Raw genomic sequence first — 22,117 nt, 5'->3', positions numbered from 1 at the left:
GATAAAATGTTTAGATGACTTAAAGGCCCACTACCTTTCCGAAACGGCTTTTAATTTTTAAAATGGGAATGTAAAACAAGATCGATAATTTTGTAGAGTCCTAAAAATTATTATCTTACCGTTAATACTACATTTATCATCACCTTCTGAACGATTTGATTAAAATAAATAAAATGTTTATTTTCATAACGCGGGTCGTATTATGTTTCCCGCCGTCGTCCTAAATACCGCGCGGTAGTTGACTATCACTGCGCCAGACGGCAAAACAGCGAATTGACTCTCCACTGTTTTCATATATTACGCAGGCAATCTTGCATATGTTTGGTGTCGTAACCTTATTTTAGATCATCGGTATGCATTTTCTGGTATTATTCATGTTTTTTTAAGAAACCTTTATATTTTGCTCCGGAAAGGTAATGGGCCTTTAATTTATGTTAATACTTATAAATCCTGATATTCGGTTAGCTACTCTTCTCTATTGTATTAAAGATTTTTTTTGTTAGATTAATTATGAGAAAACTTAGCAACACATGCAATTGGCGATTTTTTACCAATAATCTAATCTACATTAGAGTCAAGGTATGGAAGAGTTATCTTTCTTTGTTCTTGTTTAATCTTAAGCTGAATATTTTGTTTCGCTGTGCTGGATTGTTAGATTGGTTGAGATTTGACTCATTTTGTACCCCAAAAATTAGGTCCATTTGAATGATCTAAAGATGACCCTTTTATATCTTTAATGCGTTAATTCACTAAGCAGCTAAATGTTTAATTTGTCAACAACAACAACAACAAAAATCAAAGAACTTCCATGTTGAATTATGTTTGAAAAAAATAAAAAATTGTTGAAAATCCTTTTATTATTTTTAGATATTCAACACCATAAAAAATGTCTCTCTAGAGTCTTGATACTGTCTTGTTTTCTTTATAGGCACTCATGATCATTTACCTGAGTATAAGAAAGATTTTAAGTTATGTCCCCTAGTTTTTCACAGCCCTTATACAGTCTGTGACATTAGTTGTTTTTTTTGCTGCTAGCCATTTGGACAAGTAAACCCCCAAATTTTACTAGTCCGACTATTTAATCACCAGTCCAAATTAAACATACAGCTGTGTAGGCCTGTTTTGCTTCAGCAATGATCAGTTTAGGATTTTTGACCCAAATTACAGTATAGTTGCGTTTGTGAATACAAATTCTCATAAAATGATGCATCTGGACTGAAATAATCAGATACAGAATTCACTCAAAATGTGCTGCAATTGACCACCACTCTTGTAAATAAAATATTTACTATATTAATCGGGTGGGGAGCCATAGTCCAATCGGAAAAGTTTATTACAATCGTCACTAGTCTGGCAGTAAAAGTACTAGTTGTGGGCATCAGACTAGTGCTTAAAGTTGCAGACTGCTTATATGAAAACGATAACTGGGTTCACTTTCATTACTTTTGAATAAAAATTAAGAAATTCCTGAACATTAAGTTGTCCATAGGAAACCATATTGCAAAAGTTAAGAAAAAAGGTTCTTTAACGTAAATATTCCCCTATGCCTTAACTTCAGTAACCACTCCTTTGGAGAACATAAAGTGCAATATGAATTACTTTTCTGAACTTAAGAAAGGAGAAGGTACGTTAAGACTTGAATATAGCCTCAAAATTAATTCTCCAGTAAAGAACAACATATTTTGCCATATAACAGCTGAATACATTTGCTAACACATTACATCTCGAAAATATCCCGCATGTGCCAATTATGTTCATTATGACGTCATCAACATGCAGTTTCCCGCCATTTTTCACAAAAATCCTCGAAAAAGCATACATTTTTAGTGGTTTTCTCTAAAAATGAATGTGGCCGCCTTCATGGAGCAGAAAGAGATTTTCACACGTTGTGTATCGTGTATTTACGCATATCCATGCAAAATGTAAAGTTGCTCCAAGGTGGCGGCCAAATCCATTTCAAGCCTTTTCTAACCTAAAGATGATGAATTTCTAGCAAAATTTGGCGAGAAGAGGAAAATCATCAATTTGATGACGTCATAGGTGGGACACATCGTGTACATGGTTATAAAAAAATATCTTTTGATGAATGGCAAGTATAAGAGTATTTATTGATATGAAATTGATGGGGATCAGAGTTAATTTTTTTTGGCCTGAAAAATTAAGGCCAAATACTGGTCCTATCATATCTACTCCTTTCTGAACTTAAGAAAATTTGGTGACATTTTGTCCTGTACTATTGGATCCTCCAGTAAATAAATGAGCCATCTGATCAGGAAATATTTACAGAAATTAAATTAGGTCGAGAAGAAAACTATCTTAGTCAGCCAGAGGATAGTATCATAAATTGAAAATGGTGATAGAAGCAAATAAAATATAGAAGAAAAAAAATCTTAAAGTGTAAAATCTGCAAAAATCTTGAAATGAAAAAATACATAACAAATTGTAGATACTTTGCAGGCTGAGAGAGATGAAATACCTCATTTTGATAGCAGTTACTTCCCTTTACCCATATGACTTGTTCTGAAATCTGGAAAGATCTGATAAAAATTATTTTATTAATCTTTCTTCTGAAAAATTCTTGCAATATTGCTTTCATTTGCTAAAACTTTTAACCAATTTTATTGCATTTGAATTTTGGATTAAATTTAATAGATCCATTTGTTTTTACTAAAGAAGGAGCTTTAAAAAAGTAATTGTATATTTTTTTTCAAAAATAAGAAAATATAAGAGAAATCACCAACAGAACCTAAAATTAAAAAAAAAAAAAAATCATACTTTGTTCATTATCACATTATTGGTAAAATCTCTTTTACGTTCTGCATAATTTAAAAAAAAAAAGATAAATAGAAATAATCACCAACAGAACCTGAAACTTTGGAAAAAAAATCATACTTTGTTCATTATGTTCTGCATAATGATAACAATGTTGCCAATCAGATATTTTCTGATTTCCTTTTTAATATAATTATCATTCATTTGTCATCGACATAGCCTAATATATTGACTTTAATGTTTTAATTATTGTCCCTGGTTTTAAAGCTAACACTGAATGTAAACAGAACTTCCTTCTCTACAGCTGCTCACATATCTATTGCATGTAATTAATACCTTGCAATATATCTAAGTTTCAACCTGCATCCTATTTTAAGCAATTCAGTTTTAAAATTTCTAATTTATAAAATTGATACATGATTATTATTTTATTTCTCACAAAAAAATGAATATTTATTTATCATTTTTTCAACTGCAGAAAATGATTTTTTTAGATACACCATAAACATCATGACATTATCTTATTTCACCAACTTTTTATTGCTTTTTAAGGCACCTGATGTAATTCAAGTGTTAATTGGTACTCTTGGGTTTTGGTGGATACATACATTTTTCTGAGATATTTTATTCATATTTAATCCAGTGTGCTAATTTTGGATTCTGTAAATGATTTACTAGTACTGCATCTATTAATCCTTTGTAATCTTGCATATGACTACTGCTCTAGAATAGCTGGACAGATTTTGATGAAATTTGATATGAACAAGGCAAGGAGGACACCTTACTCTAATTTTATAGTCTCAGTATCTCCTCTCCTGTTTAAACATAAAAGTATTTTCTGTAAAATATTTAAAACTGCTTTGCTAGGATGGATAAAGGGATCTTAAATAATAATGAATCTGATAGTATATATCTTTTTAAGAATTTTGCAACTGTGTAGCAAAATGTGATGATGGAAAGAGTTTTAAATATTTTCGATGTTAAAATTTCAGTTTTAATGGAACGAATCAAGAACTAATTGTAAAAGGGAAAAGCCCACTTCCTGTCATATACAAGGATTTTGGGAAAAGCAACGATGGAGGTTGTCAAGGAGAAGAAACGGGTAGCAACCAACATCACAACTGGAGAAGAACCAGGGGTGAGTTACCTCCCTTTTATTTTTGGCTTGTGTGTTACAGAGGTTTATCATCTTCATTTATAGTCTATATACAGGTTATGACCTTTATTTCTAGTTTAGAGGTTATGACCTTTATTTCTAGTCTATATACAGGTTGTGACCTTTATTTCTAGTTCAGAGGTTGTGACATTTATTTCTAGTCTATAGAGTGGTCATCACCTTTATTTCTAGTCAATATAGAGGTTGAGACCTTTATTTCTAGTTTACATGGAGGTCATGACCTTTATTTTGATTTTATATAAATGTTTTCACCTAGAGGTCATGACCTTTATTTCTAGTATATTTAGAGGTTGTGACCTTTATTTCTAATCTATATAGGGGTTGTAACCTTTATTTTTTATTGCTTGTCTAAATAGAGATCTCGACCTTTATTTCTAGTGTATAAAGAGGTCATGACCTTTATTTCTAGTTTATATAGAGGTCATGGCCTTTATTTCTAGTCTATATAGGGGTTGTCACCTTTATATCTAATCTTTATAGAGGTCATCACCTTTATTTCTAGTCTATAAAGGTTGGTTTAGACATTTATTTCTATATAGTCTATATCGAGGTTGTGACCTTTATTTCTAGTCTATATAGAGGTTGTGACCTTTATTTCTAGTCTATATAGAAGTTATGACCTTTATTTCTAGTCTATTTATAGGTTGTCACCTTTATATCTAATCTTTATAGAGGTCATCACCTTAATTTCTAGTCTATAAAGGTTGGTTTAGACATTTATTTCTATATAGTCTATATAGAGGTTGTGACCTTTATTTCTTGTCTATATAGAGGTTGTGACCTTTATTTCTAGTCTATATAGAAGTCATGACCTTTGTTTCTAGTCTATATAGAGGTTGTCACCTTTATTTCTAGTCAATATAGAGGTCGTGAACTTTATTTCTATATAAACTATATAGAGGTCGTGACCTTTATTTTTAGTCAATATAGAGGTTTTGACCTTTATTTCTAGTCAATATAGAAGTCGTGACCTTTATTTCTAGTCTATATAGAGGTTGCCACCTTTGTTTCTAATCTCTATAGAGGTTGTGACCTTTATTTCTAGTCTATATAGAGGTCATCGCCTTTATTTCTAGTCTGAATAGAGGTCGCGACCTTTATTTCTAGTGTAAATAGAGGACATGACCTTTATTTCTAGTCTATAGAGTGGTCATCACCTTTATTCCTAGTCTATATAGAGGTCGTTACCTTTATTTCAGGTCTATATAAAGGTCGTCACCTTTATATCTAGTCTATATATATAGAGGTCGTGACCTTTATTTCTAGTCTATATACAGGTTGTCACATTTATTTCTAGTCTATATAGAGGTCGCCACCTTTATATCAAGGTCAGATTGTGTTTTTGTACAAAAGCATCTTTTACAGCGAGTTCAGCGTTGAATGGCAGTAAAGGTATTTGGGATTAACTTGTAGCAAGGCACATGTTTCTGTTGAATTTAGGATTAATTCTGAGCTAACAAAGCCATTAATGTGATAGTATTTGTTATTGCTCTTATTTTATGAGATAATTTCTTCGGAATCCTTGACAAGAAACATGCCATGCTTTTAGTAACAAAATGGCTTAAAAATTGGAGCTACACGAAAATCCAACATATTAATTTGGACAGGAACTATTAGGTCGGCAACAAATGAAGAGATAAAAAAAGGAGCTTCAAGTTGTTATCATGGCCGAAGTCCGAACATTTATGTCTCTCGAAGAAACAACAATAGACGTTTGGTTTGGCATCGTGAGATGGCTAGCACCATTATATCAAACTATATCAGTCGAGTTTCTCCCCACTTCTGATAAACTCAAGCTGTAATTTTCATTTAAATCTGACAGGACTCGTGAGTTATGACAAGAAACGATGACCCTTGACCTATTCAACAATTTTGTGTTTTGTGTAAAAAAGTTGTTCCCTGTGTTTTATCGTGCATCGTAAAACTCGGCTAGGGCCCGAGCCCAGCTGTAGGGGTAACTAGAGAATGGCAGTACATGGTTATCATTAGTTTTAATTCTCATCCTTCAGGGAAAACAAGATTTGTCATAAAACGAGTAACAGAGTGTGATTTTATGATTGGTCATAAAAATTATTTGTTTTGTTGGAGTTGGGAATTTTAGTATTTCAAACACGTGAGCTTCACGAAACTCACAGACATACCACCAGGTTCGAGGGCCAGTAACAAGTGCTTTCGAACTCTCATCGTCAAAAAATAAGGAAATATCAGCGGGAGCTGATTAATTCCACATTTAGTGTGTTATCGGGGCAGTCATTTCAAAGAGGTTGATTCAGTTTTATTGCAATGATGTTCTGCCACAGGTGTGTGGGTATGTCAGGTGTCAAAAACATATGTGTTAACGTATGCATGTGTAATTATACACACATATAGTTATTCATGTGTGATTATTCAGGCATGTTTCTATATTCATGTGTAATAATGCACTTTTAGTTAAATATATATGTAGTTTGGCAAATGGTAATTATTATACAAATGTATACTTTCATCAGTGTGTGATTATGCTTATATATTAGTATACACATGTGTTTAACAAGTATGAACACTTATAATCATACAAATGTGCAAATTTAATTTTGTGTGTGAAGGTTATGAAGGGTTGTTTTCTAAGGAGGGTCAAAGGAAACTGTTTGAAATGAAATTTCACTTGTATTAACTTTTTTACCATCAATTCAAAACCTGTAGTTCGGTGGTTTATCTATGGGTACTCCAGCTTTCCTCCACCTACAAAACCTGAAGGTCAGTGGTTTTTCTATGGGTATTCCAGCTTTCCTCCTCCTACAAAACCTGTAGGTCAGTGGTTTTTCTATGGGTACTCCAGCTTTCCTCCACCTACAAAACCTGAAGGTCAGTGGTTTTTCTATGGGTATTCCACAAAACCTGTAGGTCAGTGGTTTTTCTATGGGTACTCCAGCTTTCCTCCACCTACAAAACCTGTAGGTCAGTGGTTTTTCTATGGGTACTCCAGCTTTCCTCCTCCTACAAAACCTGTAGGTCAGTGGTTTTTCTATGGGTACTCCAGCTTTCCTCCACCTACAAAACCTGTAGGTCAGTGGTTTTTCTATGGGTACTCCAGCTTTCCTCAACGTACAAACCTGACATATCCAAAGTGACCCTGGGTATTAAACAAAGTAAAGTAAGCCTAAGTGTATGTATGTCAGAAGGGGGAGCTAGGGTAGATGTATTACCGTATTTTCCGGACAATAAACCGCGCCTGTGTATAAGCCGCAGAGGTCTTTTTTACAATTTTTTCAGGTTTTGTACACGTATAAGACGCACCGTTATATAAGCCGCACCCAAAAGTTAGGCCCATGTACCCACGTAACCATCCGTGTATACGATTGATCTCTATTGAAGTACGGGTAATGCTTATCGATCGTTTAGAATCACGAAAACTCTCTGTAAACTTGTACTGTAAATATATAACAAATAAAACTCACTATGATGTAAATATCTTTAGCAAAATGGACTTGGTCATGTTTCTGTTCCTTGTTTATTCTGCCATTACGTAAGCCTACTTTGTGTAAACAAACATGGCGGCCGTACGATTTCATGCTTACTCTGTCTCATATTTCAGCATTCCGGTTAAATACTTTTTTCAGTATGCATATGATTTGATTTTATCTCTATTTTGATATATTTCACGTATTTATTATATTGATGTGTGAAGGATTTACTGTATTATCAAGGCTTGCATCAAAACCTAAAACTGACTTCGATTAGAGTGTTCTCTGTCAACTTGCCATCCCATGATGCAATTCACCGAAGCCTTATTTTTGTAAACTTCCGGATATTATTTTCGCTACAGAGATCGATTAAATGATGTTAGTATGACTGTGCGATGTTTTACACTCGGTATAATGTTCTAAATTACATGTGATTTACGTGTATAAACTTGATTGCTGATTATTTTATCAAAATCACGGCGACAGGATTCCGGGAAATTCCCCTGTTGACCGTCATGTGTAACACGTATGTGTGCAAGTTTGAGTTCATGCTTACTCTCGCTCATATTTCAGTACGCCGGTAAAGTACTTTCTTCAGTAACATTATGCATAGGAATGGATTATATTTCTTTTTTGATATATTTTGTGTATTAAATATATCTTGGTGTAAAGAGTTACTGTATCAATCGACTTCGTTTAGAGTGTTCTTCCACTGTTCGTTAACTAGGTATCCCATGATGCAATTCACCGAAGCCTTATTTTTGTAAACTTCCGGATTAAGACCTCGTGGTATTTGCTGCTGCAGAGATTGATAAAATGATGTTTTATAGACTGTTTAATGCTTATAACATGGCTTGAATGTTCTATATAACATGTAAAACACTCGAATAAACTTGATTACTGATTATTTCATTGAAATCACAGCGACAGGATTCCGAGAAATACACATGTTGACCGAGTGTAACACGTGTGCAAGTTAGCAGTCATTCATGATCAGAAAATTGTTTTCTTGCTGTGTGCGGACATTTCTTGCACACACATAATATTTAAAAAATATATTTAACTTATTGTTTGATATGTGATGATTTTTGATGTTTTAGTTATTATTTTCTTGGTAACAATCCTGCAGCAAATCGATAGCGAAATCAGTCCGCCATTGTGTTGTGACTGTAAACAACCACGCTTCAGTCGGCCGATTTTCCGTGAATTAAACAATTTTACGATTGAACATGTATCTGGTACATTATTAATTTTTATCTTTATTATATTTTCATTACATATTATATTGTTTAAACACTTTTACAGTGATTTTTTCAGTGTATAACTTTACTAAACCGCCATTGTGTTGTGAACACGTTTCTGTCGGCGGATTTCCTTGAATTAAACAATTTTACGAATGAACATGCATCTGATACGAAATAATTTTCATCTTTAATATATTTTCATTGCATTTTGATCTTTTAAACACTTTTACAGTAATTTGTTCGATGCATAACTTTACAAAACTGGTGAATAAAACTAACGATTTTCACATGTGAATCACGATGTAATAATGCAAAAACATGGTCAGATTTTGGTTTTCGTCCACGGATAAGCCGCACTGGTGTATTATCCGCACTCCCGATTTTCAGGGAAAAAGTTGCAGCTTATACTCCGGAAAATACGGTAATTTTTAGGTCATCTGACCCGAAGGGTCAGGATGACCTATAGTCATCATGTTTCGTCCGTCGTCGTGCGCCGTCCGCCGTGCGCCGTGCGCCGTCCGCCGTGCGCCGTCCGCCGTGCGTTAACTTTTCACATTTTGAACTTCTTCTCAAGTTTGACCAGTGGGATTGAGCTGAAACTTACCTGAAATGATCCTGAGATGGTCCCGACAAAGTGTTGTTATTTTTTCGGGTCGATCCGAAATCCAAGATGGCCGCCACAGCCGCCATCTTGAAAACACATTTTGAACTTCTTCTCAAGTTCTACCGGTGCGATTTGGCTGAAACTTGCATGAAATGATCCTGACATGATCCTGACAAAGTGTTGTTATTTTTCGGGTCGATCCGAAATCCAAGATGGCCGCCACAGGCGCCATCTTGAAAACACATTTTGAACTTCTTCTCAAGTTCTACCGGTGCGATTTGGCTGAAACTTGCATGAAATGATCCTGACATGGTCCCGACAAAGTGTTGTTATTTTTCGGGTCGATCCGAAATCCAAGATGGCCGCCACAGCCGCCATCTTGAAAACACATTTTAAACTTCTTCTCAAGTTCTACCGGTGCGATTTGGCTGAAACTTGCATGAAATGATCCTGACATGGTCCCGACAAAGTGTTGTTATTTTTCGGGTCGATCCGAAATCCAAGATGGCCGCCACAGGCGCCATCTTGAAAACACATTTTGAACTTCTTCTCAAGTTCTACCGGTGCGATTTGGCTGAAACTTGCATGAAATGATCCTGACATGGTCCCGACAAAGTGTTGTTATTTTTCGGGTCGATCCGAAATCCAAGATGGCCGCCACAGCCGCCATCTTGAAAACACATTTTAAACTTCTTCTCAAGTTCTACCGGTGCGATTTGGCTGAAACTTGCATGAAATGATCCTGACATGGTCCCGACAAAGTGTTGTTATTATTCGGGTCGATCCGAAATCCAAGATGGCCGCCACAGGCGCCATCTTGAAAACACATTTTGAACTTTCTCAAGTTCTACTGGTGCGATTTGGCTGAAACTTGCATGAAATGATCCTGACATGGTCCCGACAAAGTGTTGTTATTTTTCGGGTCGATCCGAAATCCAAGATGGCCGCCATCTTGAAAACACATTTTAAACTTCTTCTCAAGTTCTACCGGTGCGATTTGGCTGAAACTTGCATGAAATGATTCCTGACATGGTCCCGACAAAGTGTTGTTATTTTTCGGGTCGATCCGAAATCCAAGATGGCCGCCACAGCCGCCATCTTGAAAACACATTTTGAAATTATTCTCAAGGTCAACTCGTGCGATTTGGCTGAAACTTGCATGAAATGATCCTGACATGGTCCCGACAAAGTGTTGTTATTTTTTCGGGTCAATCCGAAATCCAAGATGACCGGCACATCTGCCATATTGAAAACACATTTTGAACTTCTTCTCAAGTTTTACTGGTTCGATTTGGCTGAAACTTGCATGAAATGATCCTGACATGGTCCCGACAAAGTGTTGTTATTTTTCGGGTCGATCCGAAATCCAAGATGGCCGCCACAGCCGCCATCTTGAAAACACATTTTGAACTTCTTCCTCCAAGTTCTGCCTATGTGATTTGGCTGAAACTTGCCTGAGATGATCCTGACATGGATCGACAAAGTATTGTTACATCTCTGGTTGATCCCAAATTGAAGAAGGCTACTATGACACTATATCTAATTAATTTCCTACATGTTAAGGCCCTTGGGCCTCTTGTTTGAAATAAAATTTGTTGAAGGAAATGGAAAATGATCCTGACATGGTCCTGACAAAGTGACACCATATGAAATTAATTTTACTATTGCCAAGGTAGTCAGATGACCGTTAAGGCCCTTTGGGCCTCTTGTTCATATTCCATTGAAGGGCCAATTTTAATGATGTAATATTTACCCTAATGTTATGGAGTCCCAAGTCCCACCCTTCTGTTTACTCTCCTGTCCTCCTCACCCAGTTTGCCTTTGTGGCTCCATAAAAGTTTTTTGAGGAAGTGAGGCCACTCTATATTACTCTTGTTGAGAATAAGATGAGGTACGTTAGGGAGACAGGATTCTCAAATCTTATGTTTGTTGGGGCTACAAAGATGGGTGTAGGTAGCGTATTTGCAGTATACTGAAGTTATGGTAACATATTACTGAAATGAAATTATTACCCATGGTTGAGAGTTCAAAACCCACATGGCACAGTTGTCAAGTGCTGACTTCAGGTCACTGTGATTAATTTCTGGGTACTCAGACTTTGCTAAACATGGCAATAGAAATCCAAAGCTTGTTGCTAGGGAAACTCTTAAGTTTCAATGATCACTCAAATAAAGAGTGCTATACTAATTTTGATCCTGGTATTAGTTCTGCTTATTTTGTTTCTTAACAACATTTGTTGCATAAAACAAACTTTCAAAGCATTCAAAATAATTGTATTAAAACAGTGCACAAAGGTTAGTGACCTTGACCTCAAGATAAAAGGTCAGAAGTCAAGTAAACTATTAGGACAAAATGGTTTTGTTTTTACACTTAAATTATGAAGATGAATCTTGTTGTACATAATCCATAACTTATTGTCAATTTATCAAGTCTGCAATTAGTACAATATTATATATATTAATGGGGTCATTTTGGTCTTTTCCTAAAAGTCTGAGGTCTAGAATATCTCTTTCGAACATTCCAAGGTGTATTACAGGGTGATGGCCTTTGTCATTCACTTTTAAACCATTTACTTAGAAGACAAAACATCTTTTACAAAAATATATTTATTTGTGTTAAAAAAATAAAAAACAGCATTTTGAAAAGAACAGAAAATCTACATCTTCTTGAAAAATTGAAGAAGAACACATTTCGCCATTCTTGTTAGTGTATTCTGGATGGGTTCAACTATCAGGCTTTCTTCACATTACAATCAGTAAAAATAATTTTATTGGCCAGGGCGACCACTGAGTCTGGAGTAGGGTTAGACTGTTTATAGGGGGATAAATAAGTCGACCTATCAGACTCCCACGGGGCCTGTCCCTTTGGCTGTGATAACTGTATTAAAACTAATCTGCCTATCCAGGGGGCCACCCTGGCTCCTGTGGGTGTCCCAATACCCCTCCACACAGGACCTGGTCAAGGACCACTGGAATCTAAAAAACAAACTTGTGCAGGTGTTCATCTGAAGATCAGTATGTGGATAAAAGTGGAAAGGAAGTGTTTGACGAGGTTAGTGTCTTTGTCTAGTAAATCTCTCACGGACATATGTTCAAAGTCAATTTGGATTTGCGAAAGCTGACATCATACTTTCTGGTTTTCTTCCACATCACCAACTTAATATTAGAATGATATGTCTACTATTCTCATGCTACCTATATAAAGAAATCTGACCTTTTCTTAAAGATGTACATCACATAGGTCGGTTCCCTTTTGTTTCATAGTGCATGTTACCTATAACGGTCACATTCTTTCATCTTTGTCTATAATGAAAAAGGACAAAGTTGGGATCACATATTACCGTATAGCAGGTTAAATTCACAGGGCACTTTTTTCATCTGTTTTATCATATTCGCAGGATTCCAATTTTGTGGTACACCGATACGTCTATATGCAGTATTAACACTAGGCATAATAGTACTGAAATTCAAAATATTTAGCTGGTATTTTTAATTCGAATACATGTATATCGGGGGGGGGGGGGAAACAAACAAATTCTGTCACGTTCAAATAAATCAAAATGTAAAAAAAAAAAAAAAAACTTTCATCATGATTTCTGAAAGTTTGATTATAAAAGGGTGCAACTCTTTTAAAAATCTTTTCAAATCGCCTTTCATCCGTCATTCGTCGTCCGTCCATCCCTATGTCCGTTCGTTAACAATTCTTGTTACTGCTATTTCTCAGAAAGAACTGAAGGGATCTGTCTCAAATTTCATGTGCAGGTTCCCCTAGGGCCCTAGTTGTGCATATTGTATTTTGGAACCGATTGTGAAAAAGATGGCCACCAGGCAGCCATCTTGGATTTTGATAGTTAAAGTTTGTTACAGCTATTTCTCTGAAAGTACCAAAGGGATCTTTCTCAAATTTCATATGTAGGTTTCCCTAGAGCCCTAGTTGTGCATATTGCATTTTTGGCCCGATCGGTGAACAAGATTTTGACAATTGAAGTTTGTTACCGCTATTTTTCAGAAAGTACTGTAGGGATCTGTCTCAAATTTCATGTAAGGGTCCCCTAGGTCCCTAGTTGCCCATAATGCATTTTGGGACCGATTGTAGAACAATATGGCTGACAGGACACCATCTTGAATTTTGACAATTGAAGTTTGTTACCGCTATTTCTCATAAAGTAGTGAAGGGATATGTCTCAAATTTTATGTGCAGGTTTCCATAGGGGTCTTTTTGTGCATATTGCATTTTCAGACGGATTGGTGAACAAGAGGGCCAACAGGTAGCCATCTTGGATTTTGATAATTGAAATTTGTTACCGCTATTTCTCAGAAAGAACTGAAGCAATCTGTCTCAAATTGTATATGTTAGGTTCCCCTAGGTCCCTAGTTGTGCATATTGCATGTTTGGACCGATCGGTGAACAAGATGGCCGACAGGGCGCCATCTTGGATTTTGATATTTGAAAGTTTCTTACCGCTATTACTCAGAAAGTAGTGAAGAGATCTGTCTCAAACTGTATATGGAGGTCCCTCTAGGTCCCTAGTTGTGCATATTGCATTTTGGGACGGATCGGTGTACAAAATGGCCGACAGGCCGCCATCTTGTTACCGCTATTTTTCTGAAAGTGCTGAAGTGATTTGTCTCAAATTTCATATTCAGGTTCCCCTAGGACCTTAGTTGTGCATATTGCATTTTGGGACCAATTGATGAACAATATGGCTGATAGGTAGCCATCTTGGATTTTGATTATTGAAGTTTGTTACTGCAATATATCTCAGTAAGTAATGAAAGGATCTTTCTCAAATTTTATATATAGTTTGTAATAAAAGTTTTTAAAAGCAGAGAAAAGATCCATCTTTCCATTGTCAGACCTAGATTATTCTTTGGTGGGCGCCAAGATCCCTCTTGGATCTCTTGTTGTTAGAAAACATTCTCTGTGTGAAGGGGATGGGTATGAAGAAAAAAAGAACAATTTATGGTGTATGATTGAACAAGCTTTTCTCTTTCAGATGAAGACTGTAGAAATTGGCAATAAAGTGATATTGTACTTATAGGTTGTGCTACCTTTAGATTTAACCCTGGAAATGACACAACAGGTTTCCTACAGAAGAAATTGAATGATTTTAAAATCCAGTTGTTTGTAAGGTTGGCAGTACTGCTGTGTAAGGTTAAAGAAGTACAAATCTGGAACTGTTTCTTTTGTAATAGTAACACATGTGGATTAGTCCTATAGCTGGCAGGTGTGTGGCTGAGGGAAAACACAGACTGGACCATTCAGCTTACACTCTCAAAAGGGCTCAAAAAGAGCTTGTTTGCTGTACTTATTAGACCTCAATCAGAAATTCGGGAGAGGGAGGAGAAATTCCTTCTTTTGAATGTGGGGAGGGGGACTGTCCTCAGTAAGGGGAGGTAAATTTTTGTCTTAAATTATGCCCCTCTCTCATCTCTGGCCTTTGTCTCCATTATAACTTGTCAAACTTGGGTCATGAGTTTACCTTGGTGAAGCAAAATGTCATCTACCAAAAGAAGGTTGCTGTGACCAAATATTAGGTCATTGTGACATAGCTTTATTGATCTAAAAGTAACAGCATTTCTTGACTTTTTCTCTAGTATAGCTTATCAAATTTGGATCACGGGGCACATTTGTTAACCAAAATATTGTCTATACCCAAAGTAGGTTGCTGCGTGACTGACATTTTGATCTTTGACTTAAAAATTATAAGCTTCAATAAAAGAGCTTGTTGTGTTGCTTTACCTTCTTTTGAAGACTGTAAAATTTACCATATTTACCACATTTTGTGTCGTTTGTTAATTAAGGTTGAAGGGGAAGGGGTATAATATTTCACTAACTTGATATTACATATGCATGCTATTTTCACATGTCTTATGGCAGCTTCCACATGTCATATGTTAGATGTTTCCACTTAATGTTATCTTTTCCTAGAGGTGCTCAGGTCGTCTCTTTGCCGACGTATTTTCTTAAATTCTTTGTTTCTTCCTAAAGCAATTAGTAATTTCTTTAATGGTCATGTGTAAACGTCGTCCCTTATAGAGGTAAATGGTCTGGTAGAAGTTTTCTTGTTAAGATTATACATCTGTTCTCCACCTGTTTGGTCATCTCATCTCCCTGGGAATTAATTATAGATTTTCACTTTTGAATATGGCACATTGTGATATGTGCACAATCATTGTCAAATACCAATATAGAAAAGAAATCCACTATAAAGAATTATAATTAATTTTTAGCCCACCATCATCAGATGGTGGGCTATTCAAATCGCCTTTCGTCCGTGGTCCGTCGTCCGTCCGTCCTTCCGTCCGTCCGTCCGTCCGTCCGTCGGTCCGTCCGTTAACAATTCTTGTTACCGCTATTTCTCAGAAAGTGCTAAAGGGATCTTTTTCAAATTTCATATGTAGGTTCCCCTAGGACCCTAGTTGTGCATATTGCATTTTGGGACCGATCGGTGAACAAGATGGCCGACAGGCAGCCATCTTGGATTTTGATAGTTAAATTTTGTTACCGCTATTTCTCAAAAAGTACTGAAGGGATCTTTCTCAAATTTCATATATAGGTTTCCCTAGGGCCCTAGTTGTGCATATTGCATTTTGGGACCGATCGATGAACAAGATGGCCGACAGATGGCCATCTTGGATTTTGATAGTTAAAGTTTGTTACCGCTATTTCTCAAAAAGTGCTGAAGGGATCTTTGTCAATTTTCATATACAGGTTCCCCTAGGATCCTAGTTGTGCATATTGTATTTTGGGACCGATCGGTAAACAAGATGGCCGACTGACGGCCATCTTGGATTTTGATAGTTAAAGATTGTTATCGCTATTTCTCAGAAAGTACTGAAGGGATCTTTCTCAAATTCCATGCATAGGTTCCCCTTGTAACCTAGTTGTGCATATAGTACCTTTTAGGACTGAGGCATAATGCCTTTCGGGACTGATCGGTAAACAAGATAGGCAACCGGCCGCCATCTTAGATTTCATTGTTGAAGTTTGTTACCACTATTTCTTAGAAAGTACTATAGCTATCTGTCTCAAATTTTATATGTAGTGTGTTTGAAAAAGTTTGAAAAGCAGGGAAAAGATCCCTCTTTCCATTGTCAGACATTGATCATTCTTTGGTGAGCGCCAAGATCCCTCTGGGATCTCTTGTTCTTTGTTTTCATACCAAATCCAGCTTTCCGATTGGCCAATATTTTTTTTGCATACCACTATAAAAAAAAATCCGAGAATGGCGCGAAACCCTGATGTTATCGTGACGTCACAATAAATACATTGAAGTTGCGTATTGATTCGGAAAAAAGAATCCCTTGAAAAACCACTATAATGTTACATTTAAACATACTTCATTTTTTCAAATATAGTATGAAATTAATTATAAGTATTGATGTCACTATTTTTTAATTTTATCGGGTTATGAAAAACTTTTGTGAGAATCCGCTAAGCGGATTCACACAGTTTGCAAACAATTTTTTTTTCATACCTCGATAAAATTAAAAAATAGTGACATCAATGCTTAAATAGCTCACCTTCAAAAGTCTGATATCCAGACCAAGAAATTATTTTAAGCATTAATATTTTTTTTATTCACAAAATCTTTGAAAAATTGAATTCATAAATTCTCGGTGCTTTATAGTGTCACAGTGAAATATAATCCCATTCTGAGACCAATGTTCGAAAAATGTTATGTAATTGATCATGACTGTAACGATAAGTCCAGAATTTCCATCAATCTCAAGGAGAAGTGAATTGCCAAAATACACTTTGATTTACCATGGTATCAAGCATGAAGGTATTTAGCTGTAAAAGGGTTAAGTATGTAATGGGGAGGGGTGGGGGTATACTGGGGGCAATAGCTGAGGGTGGGGATTCGTAGCTATTGGTGTGAGGGGGCAGGGGCAGTAGATATCAGCTACTAAAAAGGATGGGAGCATCAGAGGGAAGGGGGGAAGGATATTGAGATTTGAAGGGGGAGGGAGAATTAAAGAGGGGGAAGGGGTTTGTACTTGAAGCAAACACCTGGTGGACAGAAACATAAATTTTAGAGATTAAAATGTGCGAGAAACATGGTTTTTGTTTGTGTGTGGCTACATAAATCGAGACAAAGCCAAAGCCGAGAGGAGGGGAGGGTCGGGTGATGGCAGGGGTGAACAGAGGCCATACTCTTTGTGGGGCCAATTTCTTATGATAACAGCTCAAGGGAGATAACGCTGGTGAGATCAACTCTGGGGCTTTATATATATATATTATGACCTTACAATACATTGGTGAAATACTCAGATAGTTGTTTTTTGCCAGAAATCTTGTGTGATGCTAGGGAATTATAGATGAGTGATTTGTGTGGTAGCCATTAAATTTGAAGGTAATATTTTCAGTATTAACCAGTCATTATTTTTAGGTTGGACATGCTTGGTGTGAGAAAGGTCAAACAAAGCTCAGATTCAATAAGGAAAAAAACATAATTTTAAATGAAATCTTGTTAGCGTTTTTCTATGGGAAATTTTCTGTGGTCTTCTGAAGGATATGTCATAATATTCAGAATTTCAAATGATCAGATAATATAATGTCATTATACTCAGGGTCTGATTAGACAGGATTTCATGGGTAACCCAGTGGGCCAGATTGTTAAGACAGAGTGTCATACTACTCAGTGGGTCAGATAAGTTAGTATGTCATTTTATACAGGAATCATATTAGACAGGGTGGCATGATACTCACCATCGGCAATACTAAGGGCAGTATTACCTAATGAGTAAGGCCATAATAGGGAAGGAAATACTTGAGTTTTGGATCCAACCAGAGATAGGTATTTTGTGTATTTCTTTTAAATACAGGGGTGGTCTCTCATATGTCTTGTTATAAATATTGTTCCAAGTATTTGAACAATACAAGAAATGGAGGTTATTTTAGGTCAGATGTCGTCTGCTCCCTATTCAGAAGATGAACTTACAAACACATAACAATTCTATTTAGACAACAATTCAAACAGAAGCTTCCTCTGTACAATGTAAAATCAACTGATTGAGCCTCTGTCCACAAGCAGAAGCAGCTCCGCAAACATTTGGTAGTCCTAGTCATGTGTATGTTTGGTAAACAGCTGGGCAGTAGGGGTGGTTGTCAGGTGAAAACTCTGGTGGACCAAAGGTGCCTAGTATTGGCTACCATCTACATACAGACTATAGTGTCAGTCTTATCAACTGTCAATGTACTGTCTCAAAGTCAATGTGCCCTATAATGGTTTTTTCTGTCATTTGTCTTGGGTGCCTTTGTTACTTTTACCCTCAAATGACATTTGCAGTTCATCACAATTGCCTTGTTCCAGATGATCTTGACCGTTTTACCCTTTGGCAATTTTTGCACTTTTGTGAGATGTTTTGTTCTTTTCTTCCTCATTACCTTATCCTTTTTTACCCTTAAGTGACCTCTCATTCTTTTGTCTTTCATTTGACCTTATCTCTTTATACTGTGAGATGACATTTTCCCTTTATAATCTTCAATGACCCGTACCTTTTTATCTTCATATGACCTTCTGTCTATTGCTCTTAAATGACATTGTCCTATTTTTTCTCAGTTAACCTTGTTCATTTGTACCCTTGTATGACCTTGACCTTTTCCCTACTGATGACCCTGTCCACTTATATTTGTAGGTGACCTTTACCTTTTTATCCTCACATGATCTTGTCATTGCAGGTGGGATACCTTTGCTTGAGTCTTTAGTAACCTTCAGGTGACCTTTTCTGATTTTGTCCTCAGTTTTGGTTTAGCTGCCATTGACCTGACATTCCTATATTAAAAGATATAGATGTTCATTTCTGTCAATTCTTACATTAATTCTACCTGTAGGGATCAAATATGATGTCACTCATGCCAGTCCTATGTGACAGTATTTGAAATGTTGAGGATGGGGACATTTATGTCTTCAAGACATTTCTAGTTTCTTGTTGATATGAAAAATAGATAACTTATCTAAAGTTTGGTTCATCTAATTTCATTCCTTGAATTTTATATCAATTATTTATTTCTATTGTTCTCAGTGTTTGATATCAATTTCATATCACATGGTTCTAAGGTTTCTCATTATCAACTTGACATGTATGAATTTATTTTCATGATTTTGTTGATGTAATCTGTCATCATGCAATGCTTGATTTAAATTAAGACAGAATTTGATTTCATTTGTCACATTTAAAAGTTTTGAACCCAATATTTAAAAAATGAATTGAATTCGGCAAACTGTTACAGATTTTATGCTCAATCATATAGCAGAAATCAATCGAAGCCAGAAACATGTACAAGTACTTTTGAATCATTAGTTTGTATCGGTGAGCTATGCAACAAAAAATACTCCACAAATAACATTGCTGACAGATGATGAATTGTTTAATTGTTTAAACAAATTGGATTGGCACTCGCTCACTGCTGTGATGATTAATGTCAAATTTTCGGCCTCCCGTCCCTAGAGAGTTCCACGTAAGTAATTTCGGTGGTAGCCTGATTTGTATTTGGTGGTGATAGACATTCGTGATGAATGTTAGCGGATGGAAACTGTATTTTCTTGCTATGTTTCCAGATGTTTTGTCCAGAGGGAGCGTGAATACATAATGTATTAAGAAAATGGATTTTTGTTTTACCAGGATGCAGAATTTTACCGGCTAGTGGTTCATCATTCATCGACAGCTCGAAATTGCGATCATTTTATCACATGTTGTTTAGTAGGATCCAGCTGTTTTAAACCAGGAACAATGGGAACAGCTTCATATCTACAAGAGTTAAGCTGATCTGGATGTTCAGTACATACAAACTTGTTAAAGATTTTTTTTGAGTGTTGCTGTCAGTTTTGTCATTCAGGGTTGCGGTGAAGTGTGAGGGGTCACAGTGAAGTTAGAGATATTTCTCAGGATGTAATTAGGATATTTCAGACAATTTGTAGGAGTATCATTCGTTCCTTATTATACATAACTGACATTTCTTCAGTAATAAGCCCATTCTTGGCAATAAGGCCATCAACATCATTGAACATTAGTACAATCTCTGGGGGAGGGGGGGAAGGGGGGGGGGGGGTTGGCAGTTAGTCAAAATCTGTGTATACCCCTAACCCATTTGATAACGTTTCATTGATCAAATATCTACAAACTTTACTGCTTATGATCAATTTTTTTGTTTGTTTTTTTTCCCCTTAAATTTTTAAGTTATTTTTTGACATGTTTGCAATCATCTTTGCTTTTGTTGTTATTGCTCATTAGGTTTTTTTTTGAATGTTTAGAAATTAGATAAAATTGTAAATTTGAGAAATTGACAAAGAAAGATTACTAACCTAGGCTGTCATACAATAAAAAAGTCTATGAGAGCATGAATTTTAATAAATGGCTTTATTCTGGCCGACGGTTTGGTTTTGATCAATGTGCTTGTCAGTCGGCAATCAGAACCTCTCGTATTGCTAGATTGCGATTGGTTCAAAGTCTCGTTACTTTATGACATTTATTCAATGAATAAAAATGTCCTTTTGAAAAATAATCTCTTCAGAAATATATATTCGGTAATGAATTGGAATCTGTTATTCCCTTAGAAAGTAAAAGCCTGTGTATTATGGACGTTTCGCATGTATGAGAGGAGTTTGATGCATAGTCCTATCAATGCTTGAATACAATACCCATAGCTCTTATTTCAGCAAAACTCTTTTGGCGAGTCAGGGGTAGCATCGGTTTACTGTGAAATGGAACAACATTTATTTTTGTCTGTTGGTTGTTCCCGGTTTTTTGACCTCCATAGCAATGACATTTCATGTTATTATGAAATTTGTAGAGTAGCGAACTTGTTCTGCTAGGAATTTGAAATATGTGGTCTTGAATAAAAGTAATATTTTATGGAAATCGCTTTACTGAGGACCCAAGTTAAGGCTTGTTGGAAGTGGAAGTCATGGTTCTGTTGAAATGTGATTAATATTTATTGATCATGATATTTATTGAGATTAGAATATCGTCACCCATGAACGTGTTGATTGATCATCACAGATATATTGTAAGACAAAAATATTTGGTTTACAATTTCAATCGGCTAAAACACCCCCTTGAGTTTCGCCTATTCACTCCAAATGTTCATGTTAGGAATTTTATGTATACAAGGCTTTGAGTAATATTATTTCAGAATTTTGTACAAAGTGTTGTGTAGAAATTATTTGGTTAAGTTATTTTCAGCGAAATCATATGAATATTTTGTCAGTTACATTTCTTTTATTTTTCAGAATGTCATCCTTAAAATTTCCTTCTGATATTTTGGATTATCTTAAATAAAGTTAAACAACTTTTTTGTCTTAAAGAAAAGAAGCATGTAAAAAAAGGTAAAAATTCAAAAGTTTGGCATTTTAGAATCACTTAATTAAAAATTGGTTATATATTTGTTGTTTAATTTCATTAAGATAAGGAAAGGAAAGAGTAGTCAAACTGATTTAGCTGATTCATATAGATTTGGACAGATGTTTTAAGAAGTTTGGTATTGTAGTTTCAAATTGTACCATCCTAAAAAGTTTAGCTGGAAAGGTTCTAGATATTTATTTATTAGAAAAAGTCAGATGGTTCTGTCAAATATTGTTTTTATTTAGTTTCAGTCGGAAGATGAAACCTATAGATGTAGCAGAATTAGAAAATAAAAAGTTTTTAGTGTGCAGTTTGTTTTAATGGTAATTTGGGATCTATACATCATTAACATCATAAGACATAACCTCTTTGTAAAAATGGTATTTTGATATTGAAAACAATTAAAAATTAATTGATATTCTTTATTTGATGAAGTTAAGTTACACAAGGCTATATAGGACAACAAAAACAAAATGGTTTTTTTGAACAGTTAAATGCTGCTTTAAAGTGAACAGTCGGGCAAGGAA

At 35.6% G+C, this 22,117-nt stretch overlaps 1 protein-coding gene across 1 annotated transcript in view; it reads left to right on the top strand.

The window, feature by feature from the left end:
- The window catches only part of LOC138325402 (eyes absent homolog 1-like), a 131,331-nt gene that overhangs the window by 9,680 nt on the left and 99,534 nt on the right, over positions 1-22,117 (top strand). Inside the window, exon 2 of the mRNA XM_069271053.1 lies at positions 3,765-3,910. Coding sequence (XP_069127154.1) covers positions 3,848-3,910 — 63 coding nt within the window. The 5' untranslated portion in view covers positions 3,765-3,847. The remainder of the gene's footprint in view (positions 1-3,764; positions 3,911-22,117) is intronic.

Source organism: Argopecten irradians, chromosome 6 (assembly GCF_041381155.1).
Source record: "Argopecten irradians isolate NY chromosome 6, Ai_NY, whole genome shotgun sequence".
Taxonomy (NCBI): domain Eukaryota; kingdom Metazoa; phylum Mollusca; class Bivalvia; order Pectinida; family Pectinidae; genus Argopecten; species Argopecten irradians.
This window is presented reverse-complemented; position numbering and strand designations above follow the sequence as displayed.